The following is a 15,065-nucleotide window of genomic DNA, read 5'->3' as shown; positions in this document are numbered from 1 at the left end:
ACATCCTTTAATATAAAACTTGTTAATATTTAAAGATTGTTAACCATAAAGTATTCTTAGCAGTCAATGGAAAAATGTCTGTAGAAGCTAATAGAAGGAAGATACATATATGATGACAAAAAAAGAATAACAACATGAAAGAGCAAAATCATCACACAAAGAAAATATGGACTTAGGTAATATTTTAAGTCTATAACATATAATTAGTTCTAACTTGAAAGCAACATTGATAGGTGGATAAATAATTAGTGGTCTTATCATACCACAAAGTTCTGTACAATTAGAGTATACATTTTTTTTTTACCTTCTAATGCTGAGAAAAATAGCTTGATAAATTTGTAAATTAAAACTAACAAAATATTATCATAGTAAAATAAATAAGCTTAATCAATTACATTTCTTTCCATTACAAGATGGCTCCAAAATCATAGTCCTTTCAATTTTCTTTCTGCAATTGACAGCTACAAATGAGGTGGTTAGTGACTGTTAAGTAGACTTGTAGATAAAAATGTTCTCCTTATCACTTTTTTTTTCTGTATTGCGAACATGCATTTGAGAGTTAGAATTAGACCCAAATGTCTCAATCTACTCTAATTTTCATCAGTTAGCATAATTTTGAAGAAATAGATTAGTTTGCAACTCCTCATTTGTAAAGTCCTATAAAACTAGTATTTGCCACAGGATCAATCCTCCATAATCTTTGGATTCAAGTAGAGTTTCAAAAATGGTAGTCCAGGGATCAAATAAAGACACCTGGCAGTGGCAGTTGCTGTTTTCTAAAGAGTGTGTGTGCACATTCTGTTCCCTGCAGGACTCATCAGACCTTAGCTCATTCTCCCAGGCAGAGTCACAGAGTCTCTTTGCCATATTAGTTTCAGCACTCATTGGCTTTTGTGATGTCGGCAGTAAAGCAAACAAGTATGACCCAGTCAAGAATGAAACCCATAACCTTCCATTAGAATACATGGCTTAAGTCAGCTCAGGATGGGGCATTGCTTCAAAAGAAATCTTATAGGACTTTTTTGGTTGGATTAAATTGTATGTTCACACAAGTGTATGTGTACACATATGTATGCAGTTTAAATGAAGCTATAATAATTAGAGATAATAATACTCCCCCTCTCCAAGACTAAGAAAAATCTATAGATTCTTTTTTCTCAATAGGCTAAGAAAAATCTCAGTACTAGACATGATAAACGTCTTTTTCAGTTTTTGGTCAGAGGCATCTAAGATATTCCCCAGACAACATAGGTTATCGCTGTTTCTCATGGTTTCTTCCTGAAAATTAAATATAGGTCTCTATTATTAAAGACTCAATACTCAATATACTTTGGACACAGAACTATGAAGAATTTAGCTAGGTCTCTTTGGAAAGCGTCTTTCTAGCTAGCTTTCAGAGGATATGAAATTACTATGTAATCTACCAAGGGAGAAAACAACTAGTAGTCCTATAAGCCAGAAGAATGACCACTACTGCAAGATATCCATAAAAGTACAATATTGGCATTCCTAAGTTGGGAATAATCAACACTTGTCTACTTCCTTATCATAAATGGTAACTGAAACAGCCAACTACTCTGAGCTAGTGAGGTCTTAGATCTTTGAGAAGAATTTTTTACTGCCACCTAATTAAACCACTAAAGTTTCCAACTTCATTCTAAATACTTATACCCACCAATGTGTATAGTTCAAAGAAGCATCTCTTTGAAGCAGATAGAGACCATTACAAAAAACCACAGCTAGTGAAAATGCAGAGAACTAATGACATGGGGTACTTAGTCCCAGTTGATACGTCTATAACTCAACACTCACACCTAAGGTTCATGGAACATGTGGAAGAAGGGCAGAGAGAGTCAGAGGATAAAGAAATCAGCTATGAGTTATATCTCAGAAATGAAAGGCATTTGGGGAATCTAAATGCCCCTCAACTGAAGAATAGGTAAGAAAAATGTGGTACATTTACACAATGGAGTATTACACAGCAGAAAAAATTAATGACATCTTGAAATTTGCAAATGGATGTATCTACAAAACATCATAATGAGTGAGGTAACCTGGACCCAGAAACATGAATATCATATGTACTCACTTATAAATGGCTAATTGACATAAAACAAAAAAAAAATCCAGCCTACAGTTCATATTCCCAGAGAACCTGTAGAACAAAGAGGACCATAAGAGAAACATACATGAATCTAATCTACATGGGAAGTAGAAAAAGACATGATTTCTTGAGTAAATTGTGAGCATGGGAGCCATAGGAAAGAGTAGAAGGGAATGGGAAAGGAAGGTAGGGAAGTAGAGAAAAATACATAGCTCAATAAAAACAATAACAAAGAAATAAAAGGCAAGCTATCCCCATGATTTGACACGGAAGTCTACACAACACTCAAGCAAAGAGAACAGTAATAGACATGCTAATGTAGAAGAGGGAAGTTTCATTGGCCCCACATTCAGGTAAGAGGTAAAGGCAATTGATGAGTTGTGGGAGAGGGAGAATTAAACTTCTACAGTGGTAAGTCTCCTGATTGGCGATCCAATATCAAATGTTCAACCCTGAAAACATAAACATACAAGCAACACTACACAGGCACATCATGTATTTATGAACATACAGATTGGTGTGTTTATCCATGCATGTGTGTGTGTGTGTGTGTGTGTGTGTGTGTGTGTGTGTGTATAACCATAGTGATTAAGGAAAAAGGCATAATTTAAGTTTGTCATTACAAATTGGAAAATTACAATTGTTGCTTTGAAATGTTTCCAATCAAATTTATCAGTGACGTGTATAGGCATGTTTTTTTTAAAAAAAAAAACACTGAGGTAAACATGGGATGTGTTGGGGGCAGTGAGACCCGAGATCCTGAATTTCTTGTAATCCCCTGATCTGAGTGCCTACAGCTGCTCTGAGCACGAGACCTTCATGAGTTCCTGGTGGCAGGAGAGTGGTTTCTGGTGGGTTTGGCTGGGGCGAGGCTATCTCTATATAATCTGCCCCTGAACACAATAAAAGGAGCATTCTTGGGGAATTCAAGGATGACCCGTGTCGCTGTCTCTCTGTCTGTGTGTGTCTGGGTATTTTAACCTCCAGCCCCCTTGCCCGAAGCTCGGTAACGGGGTGCCAGGGCACAGAGCGCAGACATGGGGGCGCGGTGCGAGGCAGGGATGAAGAAATATGACTTCGGGAATCAGCATTTCAAATTTAACTGTCCCTTATAAAACTAATTATCGTTTATATCTTGGTATCCTGGTCTTTCAATCAAACATATATTGTTTTATAAAAGAGTAGATAAGGAGAATAATCTTCCCAAATAGCTATAATTTTGTTGTTAGGGTAGGAACAGTGTTCCTAATCTCTTACCTGGGTAAAGAAGGGCTCATAAATCTCTACTCCTTTGTCAGATCCTTGAAGCAACACTTCTTGGCCACGTCTCCAACTGTAGCGCACAGGCGGGTTGGAATTGGCCACGCATCTGAGAAACACTGTTCTCTCATAGTAAAATTGTTCTTTAGCTTCACCTATGCTTTGATGAACAGTTACTACTGGATCATCCAAGTCTAAAAGAAATAAAAATAAGCAAGTGACATTACAAGATGCACAGCTTCTAAACTATTGCAAACTTATGCCCTGAACAATGATGCAAGCTTCTACTGATGGTGGCGCTCTGAGTGCGTGATTAAGCTTAGCAAACTCAATAACAAAGAAATTTTCAACTTAAAATCTTAAAATTTGACCGTTTCTTCAGATTTGTTAAGATAGTATAGAAGTTCTTACATTTTTTCAGTTATCTTGCCAGAAGCCACTTAGATAAGACTTCATGAAATTGAACAAAATCTAAATGGCTATCCCTGAAAATACACAGTACTAATATTATATGTACTCAGTTAAGTTATATTTAGGAACACACACCTATGTACATACATTTATTGTTATTGCATGAATGAATATTTTCAATTAAAAACAATAAATGAGAAAAGAAGCCATGAATTTGAAAGAGAGTGGGGAAGGTTATATGGGAGGCTTTGAAAAGAAGAAAGCAAAGGGAAAAACACTGTGATTAAATTAAAATCTCAAGCCGGGTGGTGGTGGCGCACGTCTTTAATCCCAGCACTCGGGAGGCAGAGGCAGGCGGATCTCTGTGAGTTCGAGGCCAGCCTGGACTACAAGAGCTAGTTCCAGGACAGGAACCAAAAGCTACGGAGAAACTCTGTCTCGAAAATCAAAAAATAAATAAATAAATTAAAATCTCAAAAAGGTTGAGAGAGAGAGAGAGAGAGAGAGAGAGAGAGAGAGAGAGAGAGAGAGATCAAAACACTAAATCTGAACTCAAGTCAGCATAGCCTCTTAGGAATGATGCAACCCCTTGCTATTAATGACCATCACAACACACTTAGCATTCTTTCAGCTGTATAACTTTGAGGGACTATTTAACTTTAGTGATATTCCTTGTCCGTAAAATGATATTATATTGTTCAGGTGATCTGAGGATGAATAAATGAGAGAGATCATAAAACATGGGCATTTGTATATAGAATGGCTAATGATTTTTTTCTGGTTAATCTTGTATCCAGTCACTTAATTGAAAGTGTTTATGAGCTCTAGGAGTCCCCTGGTAGAATTTTTTGAGTCCCTTCTGTTTATTATCACATCATCTGCTATTAGTAATGTTACTTTGATTTTTTTCCTTTCCAATATATATCCCCTAGATCTTCTTCAATTGCCTTATTGCTCTAGCTAGAACGTCAAGTATTATATTGAATATATTTGACAGAGTACACAACCTTATCTTGTTCCTAATTTTAGTGTTGCTGCTTTGGGTTTCTCTCCATTCAGGTTGATGTTGGCTATAGGCTTGCTATAAACTGCCTTTATTATGTTGAGGTATTTTCCTTTTATCCTTACTCTACTCTTTCTACACGTGTATCATGACGGGGATTGGATTTTGTCAAAGACTTTTCAGCATCTACTGAGGTGATCACCTTTTTTTTCTATCAGTTTATTTATACAATGGATTGATGTGAAACTCCTCTCTGTATGCTGTGAATACCATTGGTTATTAAAGAAACTGCCTTGGTCTGTTGATAGGACAGGGTAGAACTAGATGGGGAACACTAAACTAAATGCTGGGAGAAAGAAGTTGGATTCAGACACATGAACTTTATCCAGTAAGCCACAGCCTCATGGCAAAACAGATTGATGAAGATGAGTTCATTTAAGATATGAATTAGTCAGAAATACGCTTAAGCTCTTTTCCAAACAACATTGCAAATAATATAGTTTTTGTATGGATATTTCAGGGCTGAGCAGCCAGGAACGAACAAGCAGCCTCCTACAACAGTGGATTATATTGACTGATTTTCTTACATTGAACCATTCCTGCATCTCTGGAATGAAGGCTACTTGATCATGGATGTCTTCTTGGATTAGGTTTGGGAGTAATCATTGAGTATTTTTGCATTTATGTTCATGAGAGAAACTGGTCTGTAATTCTCTTTCTTTCTTTCTTTGCTTTGGGAATAAATGTTACTGAGACATCATAAAATAAATTTGGCATTTTTCCTTTTATTTCTATTATGTAGATAATTTGAGGCTAAGAAAAAAATAACACAAGTGGCATCTCATGCTGGCAAAGATGTGGAGGAAGTGGAACACTCTACCATTATTGATGGGAAAGCAAACTTGCACAGCCATTATGGAAATCAATATGGAAATTCTTCAGGAAGATGGGACTTTATCTATGTCTAGATTCAGCTATACCACTCTTGGACATATACCTAAAGGATGGTCCATCTTGTCACAAGGACACTTTCTCATCTATGTTCATAGCAACTTTACTTATAATAGCCAGAAACTGGAAACAACCCAGATGTCCCTCAACAGAAGAATGGATAAGAAAAATGTGATACATTTACACAACGGGGTGTCACGAAATTGGCATACAAATTGTTAAAACTAGAAAAACACATCCTGAGTGAGGTAACCCAGACCCAGAAAGACAAGTATGGTATGTACTCACTCATAAGTGGATATTATCTCTTAAGTAAAAAATAATCATGCTATAATCACCGGACCTAGAGAAGCTAAATAAAAAGGAGGGATCAAGGTCTTATGCACAAATCTCCCTGGGAAGGAGATTTTGCAAGTGAACTGGGGGTGGGGGTGGGGATGGGAATCACAGGAACCAGGTAGAGAGTGTTGGGGGAGAGAATACTGAGAGAGATGACCTGAATTGCCAGGTATTGGGCAGTGATGTGGAAACCTAGTGCAGTGGAAACATCCTGAATCTTTTTTTTTTTTTTTTTTTTTTTTTTTTTTTTTTTGGTTTTTCGAGACAGGGTTTCTCTGTAGCTTTGGAGCCTGTCCTGGAACTCGCTCTGTAGACCAGGCTGGTCTCGAACTCACAGAGATCCACCTGCCTCTGCCTCCCGAGTGCTGGGATTAAAGGCGTGCGCCACCATCGCCCGGCGAAACATCCTGAATCTTATGAGTGGAGATTAGTGATGACTTCTAGTAAGCCTGAACCAGCCATCTTCTATAACCAAGCAAGATCCAATGGAGGGATTAAGACAACAACTCAGTCTCAGAACCACCGATCTATAATTAGTCCTCCCTGCAGGATGTATTGAGATAATGGTGGCACAGAACTTCTGGGAGGGTTGGATCTTGGGAGCCCCCCAAGGAAGAAGCAGGGGAAGGACTGTAAGACCCAGAGAGGTCAAGGACACCATAAGAACATGACCCACAGAATCAACTAAGCAGGGCTAATAAGGGTTCATAGAATGCAGCAGCAGTCCTGGAGCTGGCATGGGTCTGTGCTCGGACCCCTGCATATATGTTACAATTGTTTAAATTGGTGTTCCTGTGGGACTCCTAACAGTGGGAGAGGGGGTGTCTCTGACTCTTTTGCCTGCTCTTGAGACCGTTTTCCTCCTACTGGGTTGTCTTGTACAGTCTTGATATGAAGGTTTATGCCTTTTCTTATTGTAACTTCTTATCCCATATTTGGTTGAAATTCATGATAGGCTTGATCTTTTCTGAAAGGAATTGGAGGAGTAGATCTGCAGAGAGGGGGAGTAGGGGAAGCAACTGGGAAGAGTGGAGAGAGGGGAAACTGCAGTTGGGATGCAATATATGAGAGAAGAATTAATTTAAAAAACATGGGCACACAGTAAACAGTCAACACAATTTAGCCTTTACTATCTATCTATCTATCTATCTATCTATCTATCTATCTATCTATCATATATATATATATATATCAGTTAGTTTTAGGGTCTTTCCTTAATAACTGCTATTGATTCCATGGTTTTTCCAGCCGATATCTCATGACCCTATATGCTCTCAACTCATTATGAATAAGTACAAATGAGGCATTTGGCCATTTGTTCTGGCTATCAAAGACTCCAGATGACAAGTGAAAGCCTGGAGAAAAGCTACAGTGTGTACATATGCATAATAAAGGAGGATGTGAGCATATGGGACATGTCATGTTTAGAAAGTCACAGCTCCTAAAAAAAGATTCGTTTGATGTATAAAATAATAAAAAACAGAATACTACTAGTGAAGTTATGGCTAGTGATGGAGGGGGGGAAAGAAGGCAGAATGCAAAATTCCTCAATTTAATCTTTTAAAAAATGTGAATTACATGACATTCCTACTTTGATTTCTTGTTTTGCAACGTTCTAAGATTTTCTCTTAGATTTCTTTCAACATTAGCATCTTTTCACAGCTACCTCACAGACTTCTAATTTTAGTACTGTAGATTCACAGAACAACTGCTGCTTTCTGTGAAAGATTAAGAACTGTCAGATCAAACTCACTCTGCTGTCCATGCAGACACTGTGCTGTCTGATCTTAACCAGGTGGGATTCTGGGGATTCCCAATCCTATGAAATATTCACATAATGATTAGCTCTTCACATAAACCTAATCCAGCAGCAGACTAGTGAACTGAATTCACTTTAGCCACTTGAATAAGGAAGTAGGTTTTATGTGGCTGTGCCCATTTTCTTTTTTTGCTTGTTAAAAGACCTCAATATCAGTCCAAACACACTGAACCTGATAGAAGAGAAAGTGGGAAGTACTCTACAACACATAGGCACAGGAGACCACTTCTTACGTATAACCCCAGCTGCACAGACATTAAGGACCTCATTGAATAAATGGGACCTCCTGAGGCTGAGAAGCTTCTGTAAAGCAAAGGACACTGTCGCTAAGACACAAAGGCAACCCACTAACTGGGAGAAGATCTTCACCAACCCCGCAACTGACAAAGGTCTGATCTCCAAAATATATAAAGATCTCAGGAAACTAGACCGCAAAAGGCTAACCAACCCAATTATAAAATGGGGCATTGAGCTGAACAGAGAATTCTCAACAGAAGAACTTCAAATGGCCAAAAGACACTTAAGGTCATGCTCAACTTCCTTAGCGATCAGGGAAATGCAAATCAAGACAACTTTAAGATACCATCTTACACCTGTCAGAATGGCTAAAATCAAAAACACCAATGATAGCCTTTGCTGGAGAGGTTGTGGAGAAAGGGGTACACTCATCCATTGCTGGTGGGAATGCAAACTTGTGCAACCACTTTGGAAAGCAGTGTTTCGGTTTCTCAGGAAATTCGGGATCAACCTACCCCTGGATCCAGCAATACCACTCTTGGGAATATACCCAAGAGAGGCCCTATCATACAACAAAAGTATATGCTCTACGATGTTCATAGCAGCATTGTTTGTGATAGCCAGAACCTGGAAACAACCTAGATGCCCTTCAATGGAAGAATGGATGAAGAAAGTATGGAATATATACATATTAGAGTACTACTCAGCAATAAAAAACAAGGACTTCTTGAATTTTGCATGCAAATGGATGGAAATAGAAAACACTATCCTGAGTGAGGTAAGCCAGACCCAAAAAGAGCAACATGGGATGTACTCACTCATATTTGGTTTCTAGCCATAAACCAAGGTCATTGAGCCTATAATTAGTGATACTAGAGAAGCTAAATAAGGAGAACCCAAAGAAAAACATATAGGCATCCTCCTGAATATTAACCTTCAGCAGATGATGAAAGGAGACAGAGACAGAGACCCACATTGGAGCACCGGACTGAAATCTCAAGGTCCAAATCAGGAGCAGAAGGAGAGAGAGCATGAGCAAGGAACTCAGGACCGCAAGGGGTGCAACCACACACTGAGACAATGGGGATGTTCTACTGGGAACTCACCAAGGCCAGCTGGCCTGGGTCTGGAAAAGCCTGGGATAAAACTGGACTCTCTGAACATAGCGGACAATGAGGACTAATGAGAACTCAAGAACAATGGCAATGGGTTTCTGATCCTACTGCATGCACTGGCTTTGTGGGAGCCTAGGCAGTTTGGATGCTCAACTTACTAGAGATGGAGGTGGGGGTTCCTTGGACCTCCCACAGGACAGGGAACCCTGATTGCTTTTCGGGCTGGGGGGGGACTTAATTGGGAGAGGGGGAGGGAAATGGGAGGCGGTGGCGGGGAAGAGACAGAAATCTTTAATAAATAAATAAATTTATAAAAAAAAAAAACCTTTCCCTCAGAATTGGGCGGTAACCACGGGCTGATGACAAAACCATGGCAGCTGCTCAGACTCTGAAGAGTTAATAGCTTTATTGTTTTCCTTTTCATTGTTGTGATGAAACACACTAACAAAAGTCACTTAAGAGAGTTTACAGTTCCAGACAGTACACTGTTCAAAATGGAGCAGGAATGTGCGGTTTTCGTGACTCATAGAAAGCAAACTGATGACATTGCATTCACTCATGGTAAGCAGAGAGAGGCAAAGAAGTGAGATGAGGCTCTAATATATAAAACTGGAAAAGCCTGCCCCTAGTGATACAGTTCCTCCAGAAAGTCTCAACCTCTTAAAGCTACCACAACTTCCCTGAGCAGTGCCATCAGCTGAAAACAAGTGTTCAAACACAGGAGCCTAAGGGGACATTGATATCCAAACCTAAATAATAGGGTTATCTTCTCTAGTAACCCCTTTCAGATGTATTCTTAGGTCTTTTCTTGTTTGGGGGTAATGTGATCAGGCTCGGATAGTAATGACCTAGATCTGAACACCCATTTATACATCTATTATCCTGGTCTCCATGCAATTTGGGTCATAGGTTACTAGCCTTCTAAGAATTTAATCTTAGGATAACAGCTTTCTAAATAGTCTATTGGCAGAGTTTCTATTGGAAAAACCCATGAATTTTTTTCTCTTTAAAGTAAAAATCAGCAATCCTGAGCAAGATGTATGTAAGCAAATCAAATATTAGAAGTAGGTTATAAATACTTATGCATATGTAAGTATATATGTGCATTCTGAATGTATGCTGTGTGTACATATTGTTTAAGTAATACAATATATCACTTTGATACATCTTATTATATATTTGGGTATATATTCTCTTTAATTTATTATTTACATACTACTAAATACTGAATAGAAGTATTTTTCACAGGTAGGTGTCAGAAATAAGAAACAAGGAGATATGCTGATGTAGTAAGTGTACTGGATAACACCTTCTAAACCAACATTGGGGTTCAATTAATTCTTTTTTCCCACCAGGATATGGGACCTTTGAAAGCACAAGCACTGTTTGGATTACAATGATGCCAAGAAAGGGAATTTGTTGATGATCATTAGCTGCAATACTTTCAGCAGCAAGAAGAATAAGAGCTGCGATCCTGAGCAGGAAATCTGGCTTTCAATTAAAATAATTACTCAGACCTACATGTGAGAAATAATGGCTCTAGCCGAAAAAAAAGCCTAGGATTCTGGGTAGTCTTATTTCCGGGAAGAAATTTCTGCAAGAATCTACGGTGGGATCACATCCATCATTTCTCAAGAACCCTCACACCTTGGCCTCATATATTGTATTACATGGGCACCTTTCCTAGTGTGGTCACTAGAGCTTTTATGCAGAGGAAGTAGAGATCTTGGTCACCAGTCATGCTTGATGTGTTGCTTTATTTACCACCAAATATAGAAAAGAGAAGCCAAAAAAATTCTCCCTGGGATAAGTGAGCATTCTTCACATTCTGAATTGCTTTCTTGCCATGTCTTACTTCTGTGAAATGTATATTCTGTCTGTTCAGGACAGTGCCTCTTCTTATGTGTTGTTTCTTGATACAGGAGGCTAAAGTAACTGATGGCCATAGCTTAGAGATTAATGGGATTCTTCCTGTGTCGTTTAATAAAAGTTTTTCCTCTTCTGGGAACTGGGCCTCAAAATTGGCAAAGCCTAACATTGTGGGAAGAGAAGTATCGATTTCAGTGGGTCATTGGATGTGATGGTAGTAAGTGAGGTCCCCCATTGTTTCTTAGACCCATGAATCCTTAAGAAAATATCATGTAATTCTGATCAGTGATTGGGAATTTCACTACCGTCTAGAAAAAGCACCTTCTCCTCACTGGATTCTATCTTTAAAGTTATGTTGACATTTCAAAAGGCCATTCTATCCTTCTACAAAGCCAGCATTTCCAGGTGATGTGGGATATACTGTGACAAGATAATACTATGACAACACGCACACTGAAAAATTTTGTTTGTCCATACCAACACTGATCCTGCAAGTGGCATATCTAAAATGTGCCGAGGTTTCCTCTCCTCAGCATATTATTTTCCAAGTAAATGGATGCATGTTCTTCCTAGAAAGAATTGGGTGACTGGCTCATCATGAAAATAGTCGGGGTGATGCCGCAGAGTAATTCAGTTGCCCATTTGGTCAATATAAGCACATTGTGAAATTACCACAGGAAGCATAGTTTTTTTTTCTAATTGTCCATATTCAGTCTTTTAATTATACATATTTAATATATTTAACCATATATACTGTATAATACTAAGTGGTTATCTGCTTACTTTTTTTCCAGGGATAATATATCCTAAGAATCTCCACATTTTTTGTGAGACTAGAGTGCTGAATGCATTCCAATTAGCTATTAATGTAGACGAATATACTCATCCAGCCTGTGCCAATTACGCACTATCATTTGAAATCTATGACCTTGAGAAATTGTCATGCACACTAATCATGCAAAATCCAATTATATATTAGTATCTCCTTCCATCAACATTGTCTAGAAAGAACTGTGAGCAATGAGATGCTCAATGATGTCTATGACTCACTTATGAGTGTATTCTTACTGATTTAGTCAGTGGAGCATCCTCTATACATTTATACAGAATAGGGTCAGGTATTATTATTTCTGGACCTTATCTGCTATTCATCTTGGCAAGCCCATAAATCTGTTTTTATATATTTTTTTAATACTCTGCTTTGCAATGGTGGCAATATCACCTCACTCAGTAGGAACCTTATCTTCCCCACTGCCTCCGGAGGCGGTAAGAGCTCGTCATGCCAGAGAACTCACATGTCAATAAGCTTTTAGTTTTCAATCTCACTTGATCGCCTCTGTCCACAAGCTCATTCAATTTTGTTCTCCATCACATTTAATTCCTAGTCTTAGGATCTCATTTCATACACACTGAAATAACTCCTGCTCCATTCTTCTTGAATAACAGTTTTCTTTTTCCCTCTCATTTAAAAAACATAACAGTTTAAATGAAAAGTAATTTTATTGTTGGTTTGTACATTTGTTTCTTTCCTTGTTTGAGACAGAGTTCTAATACTTTATAGAGCCTCAGCTGGCATGCATCTTTTTGTGTAGACCAGAGTGACTTGTGCTGTACAGCAATACTCTATCTGCTTCTGAGTGCTAAGATTGCAGGTGACCATTTCCTTATCTGGGAAAGTGATGCCATAGAGCGGCTTCTTCTTGTCATGCAGTTATCTTCTTGTCATGATTGAAAGCAGACAATATAGTCTCATCAGTATCTATTTCCTTAAAGTCAAGAATTTTCTGTATCATTTTTAAAGAAGAAGGACATTGGAGTTCCTGCAAGAAACAGGCTACTTCCCTAAAACCTAGACTGCTTAAGGAAATCTAGGGTTTCAGAATTTTTGACTTCAAAATTTGCCAGCTTGACATTCTACTTTAAACAGAGTTCTCTCTCTCATCTGACCCTCTACTATGCTTCCAAATAGAAATCTCTTCATATTTTGTCACTTTCTCTCCCTACTCTCAAGTAGTGATTAATCATGAAGTCATCCTTTCATGAGGTTTTTGAGCATGGCATGAATGGAGTGCAGAAGAAATTGATTCCATTATTCTTAGAATTATTTCTTGCCCCTGAATTCCTCCTGAGAGATTGTGCTCATGGTGTTTTACTTTCCACTGATGTCCCTCCTCTCCACAGGTGAAGCTTTTCCATGCAGCTCACTGTAGCATTCATTCAAGGATCCACATTGTCTCCATTGGGGCCTTTAGCTTCCCTCAGAGTGTCAGGCAATTGCTTAGGTGACTGACGGGCAATGCAGCATTAAATACATTTCAAATGCAAATTCTTTAGATCACACAGTGGGAATCCTTGGGAATTCTGATATTTTGATAATAGCACACATTGAGAAAACATATTAAGAATTGTCCCAAGTGTACTTAATGTAAGAGTATTTAATGTAGGATTGCTTGCCTAACATGAAAATGTCCTGGAGTTGATTGGTTCAAAAGCTGGGAGAAAATGCCACAACAACTACCCCTAAAACACAAAAAACAACAACAGTGAAAGATATAAACAAACAAAACCAAAGTTCCCCAAGAATCAATGTTGGTTGCATGTTAACAGATGATTCTTAAGCAATGATTAGACAGTGGAAAGTATTAAATTATGATGTATTACTACAAAAGCTCCAGGTAGTCGGGACGGAGGTCCTGAGTTGAGGACCTGGCAAAGCCACTGCACAATTTTTCAACAAGGGGTACTCTAAGTCACTAGATGCTCAGTTATAAGAAGGCTCAGTCTCGCAATAAATAGATCTTTTAGGTGAACACAACTGATTGAGAGGTCAAATAAATTTTATTCTTTCTAACATTTCAAGGAGCTAGTTTTCTTTAAAATGTATTCATATTAATTTTATAGGCTATTTATAAAAACTTGAACTTATAGAAACTATAATCACTTACACAGGAAAGATATTCATGAAAGTAAAAAGCATGTGATTTAAACAAACAAACAGTTAAGTCATTTAATTGTGGATAAGTGTTTCAAATTTATAAAATGATGTGAGTTAGCAAACGCATTATTGGATATGCAAAACTGTGCCTTAAATATATCTAAATTATATAACTTCTAAGATTTGCTATTAAGTATTTCCATATGTGTGTAGGACCCTTACTTCAGCCAGATTTTTATTTCCACAAACCAATATAAGCTACCTAAATACCCAATAAAGACCCAATAAATCAATCTTAAGTAAGACAAATCTCTTAGTGATATGACCAGTGTCAGTTTTCTGCAAGGCTACCCATATATATCATAATAATTACTTAAGGGAATTTATTTTTACTCTTAACCTTGGCAGTTTACCATTTATAACTGAAGTAATTTTCCTGAAACATTTTGCTTGATTAAAGATGTCAGACCCTTGCATATTAAATTCATTCCAAGAAATAAGAATCTGATGCCTGATGTGTGCTATCTTCCTTCACTTTAGGAACTCGTCCATCAGGAGGATGTATAGTATGGACAAGACTCTAACCAGCATTAGACAAAAGGGAAGGGGATTTTGGAAAGCACTCGGAACTTCCCACACATTTCAGTTTGTGTAGTTTAAAGAATGAGCTACTTGTCCAATTTTATCTTCCATACCTTTCTTGAGTTCCTATGGCACATGCATGCTATGGGACATGCAAGTGTTCAAGACAGAGTAGGAATCCCAAACTAACAGTGATGGATCTACGATTTGTCATGTGTATGCTTTGACAAGAGTTATTCAGAAGAAACTTCAAGAAGGGCAACTCATGTCATCTTCACAGAAAATTTGTCTTTTATTATCTCAAAAATAAGTTTTATAAGGATTAATACTTCATAACTGCACATGTATTAGGGTCACTATAATAACTGCATTTATCTAAATTTTTATATCTTTTATTTTGTTGCCAACTTTTACATATCTGCAAATATACTCACTATTAT

At 37.8% G+C, this 15,065-nt stretch overlaps 1 protein-coding gene across 5 annotated transcripts in view; it reads right to left on the bottom strand.

Moving 5' to 3' along the window:
- Positions 1-15,065, bottom strand: part of Mdga2 (MAM domain containing glycosylphosphatidylinositol anchor 2) — a 716,330-nt gene that overhangs the window by 253,989 nt on the left and 447,276 nt on the right. For all 5 annotated transcript variants that reach the window (XM_075947276.1, XM_075947279.1, XM_075947278.1 and 2 more), the window contains exon 4: positions 3,362-3,558. In XM_075947276.1, coding sequence (XP_075803391.1) covers positions 3,362-3,558 — 197 coding nt within the window. The remainder of the gene's footprint in view (positions 1-3,361; positions 3,559-15,065) is intronic.

The sequence above is a fragment of the Microtus pennsylvanicus genome, chromosome 14 (assembly GCF_037038515.1).
Source record: "Microtus pennsylvanicus isolate mMicPen1 chromosome 14, mMicPen1.hap1, whole genome shotgun sequence".
In the NCBI taxonomy this organism is placed as follows: Eukaryota; Metazoa; Chordata; class Mammalia; order Rodentia; family Cricetidae; genus Microtus; species Microtus pennsylvanicus.
Note: the sequence above shows the minus strand (reverse complement) of the source record. Positions and strands in the feature narration are given on the sequence as shown.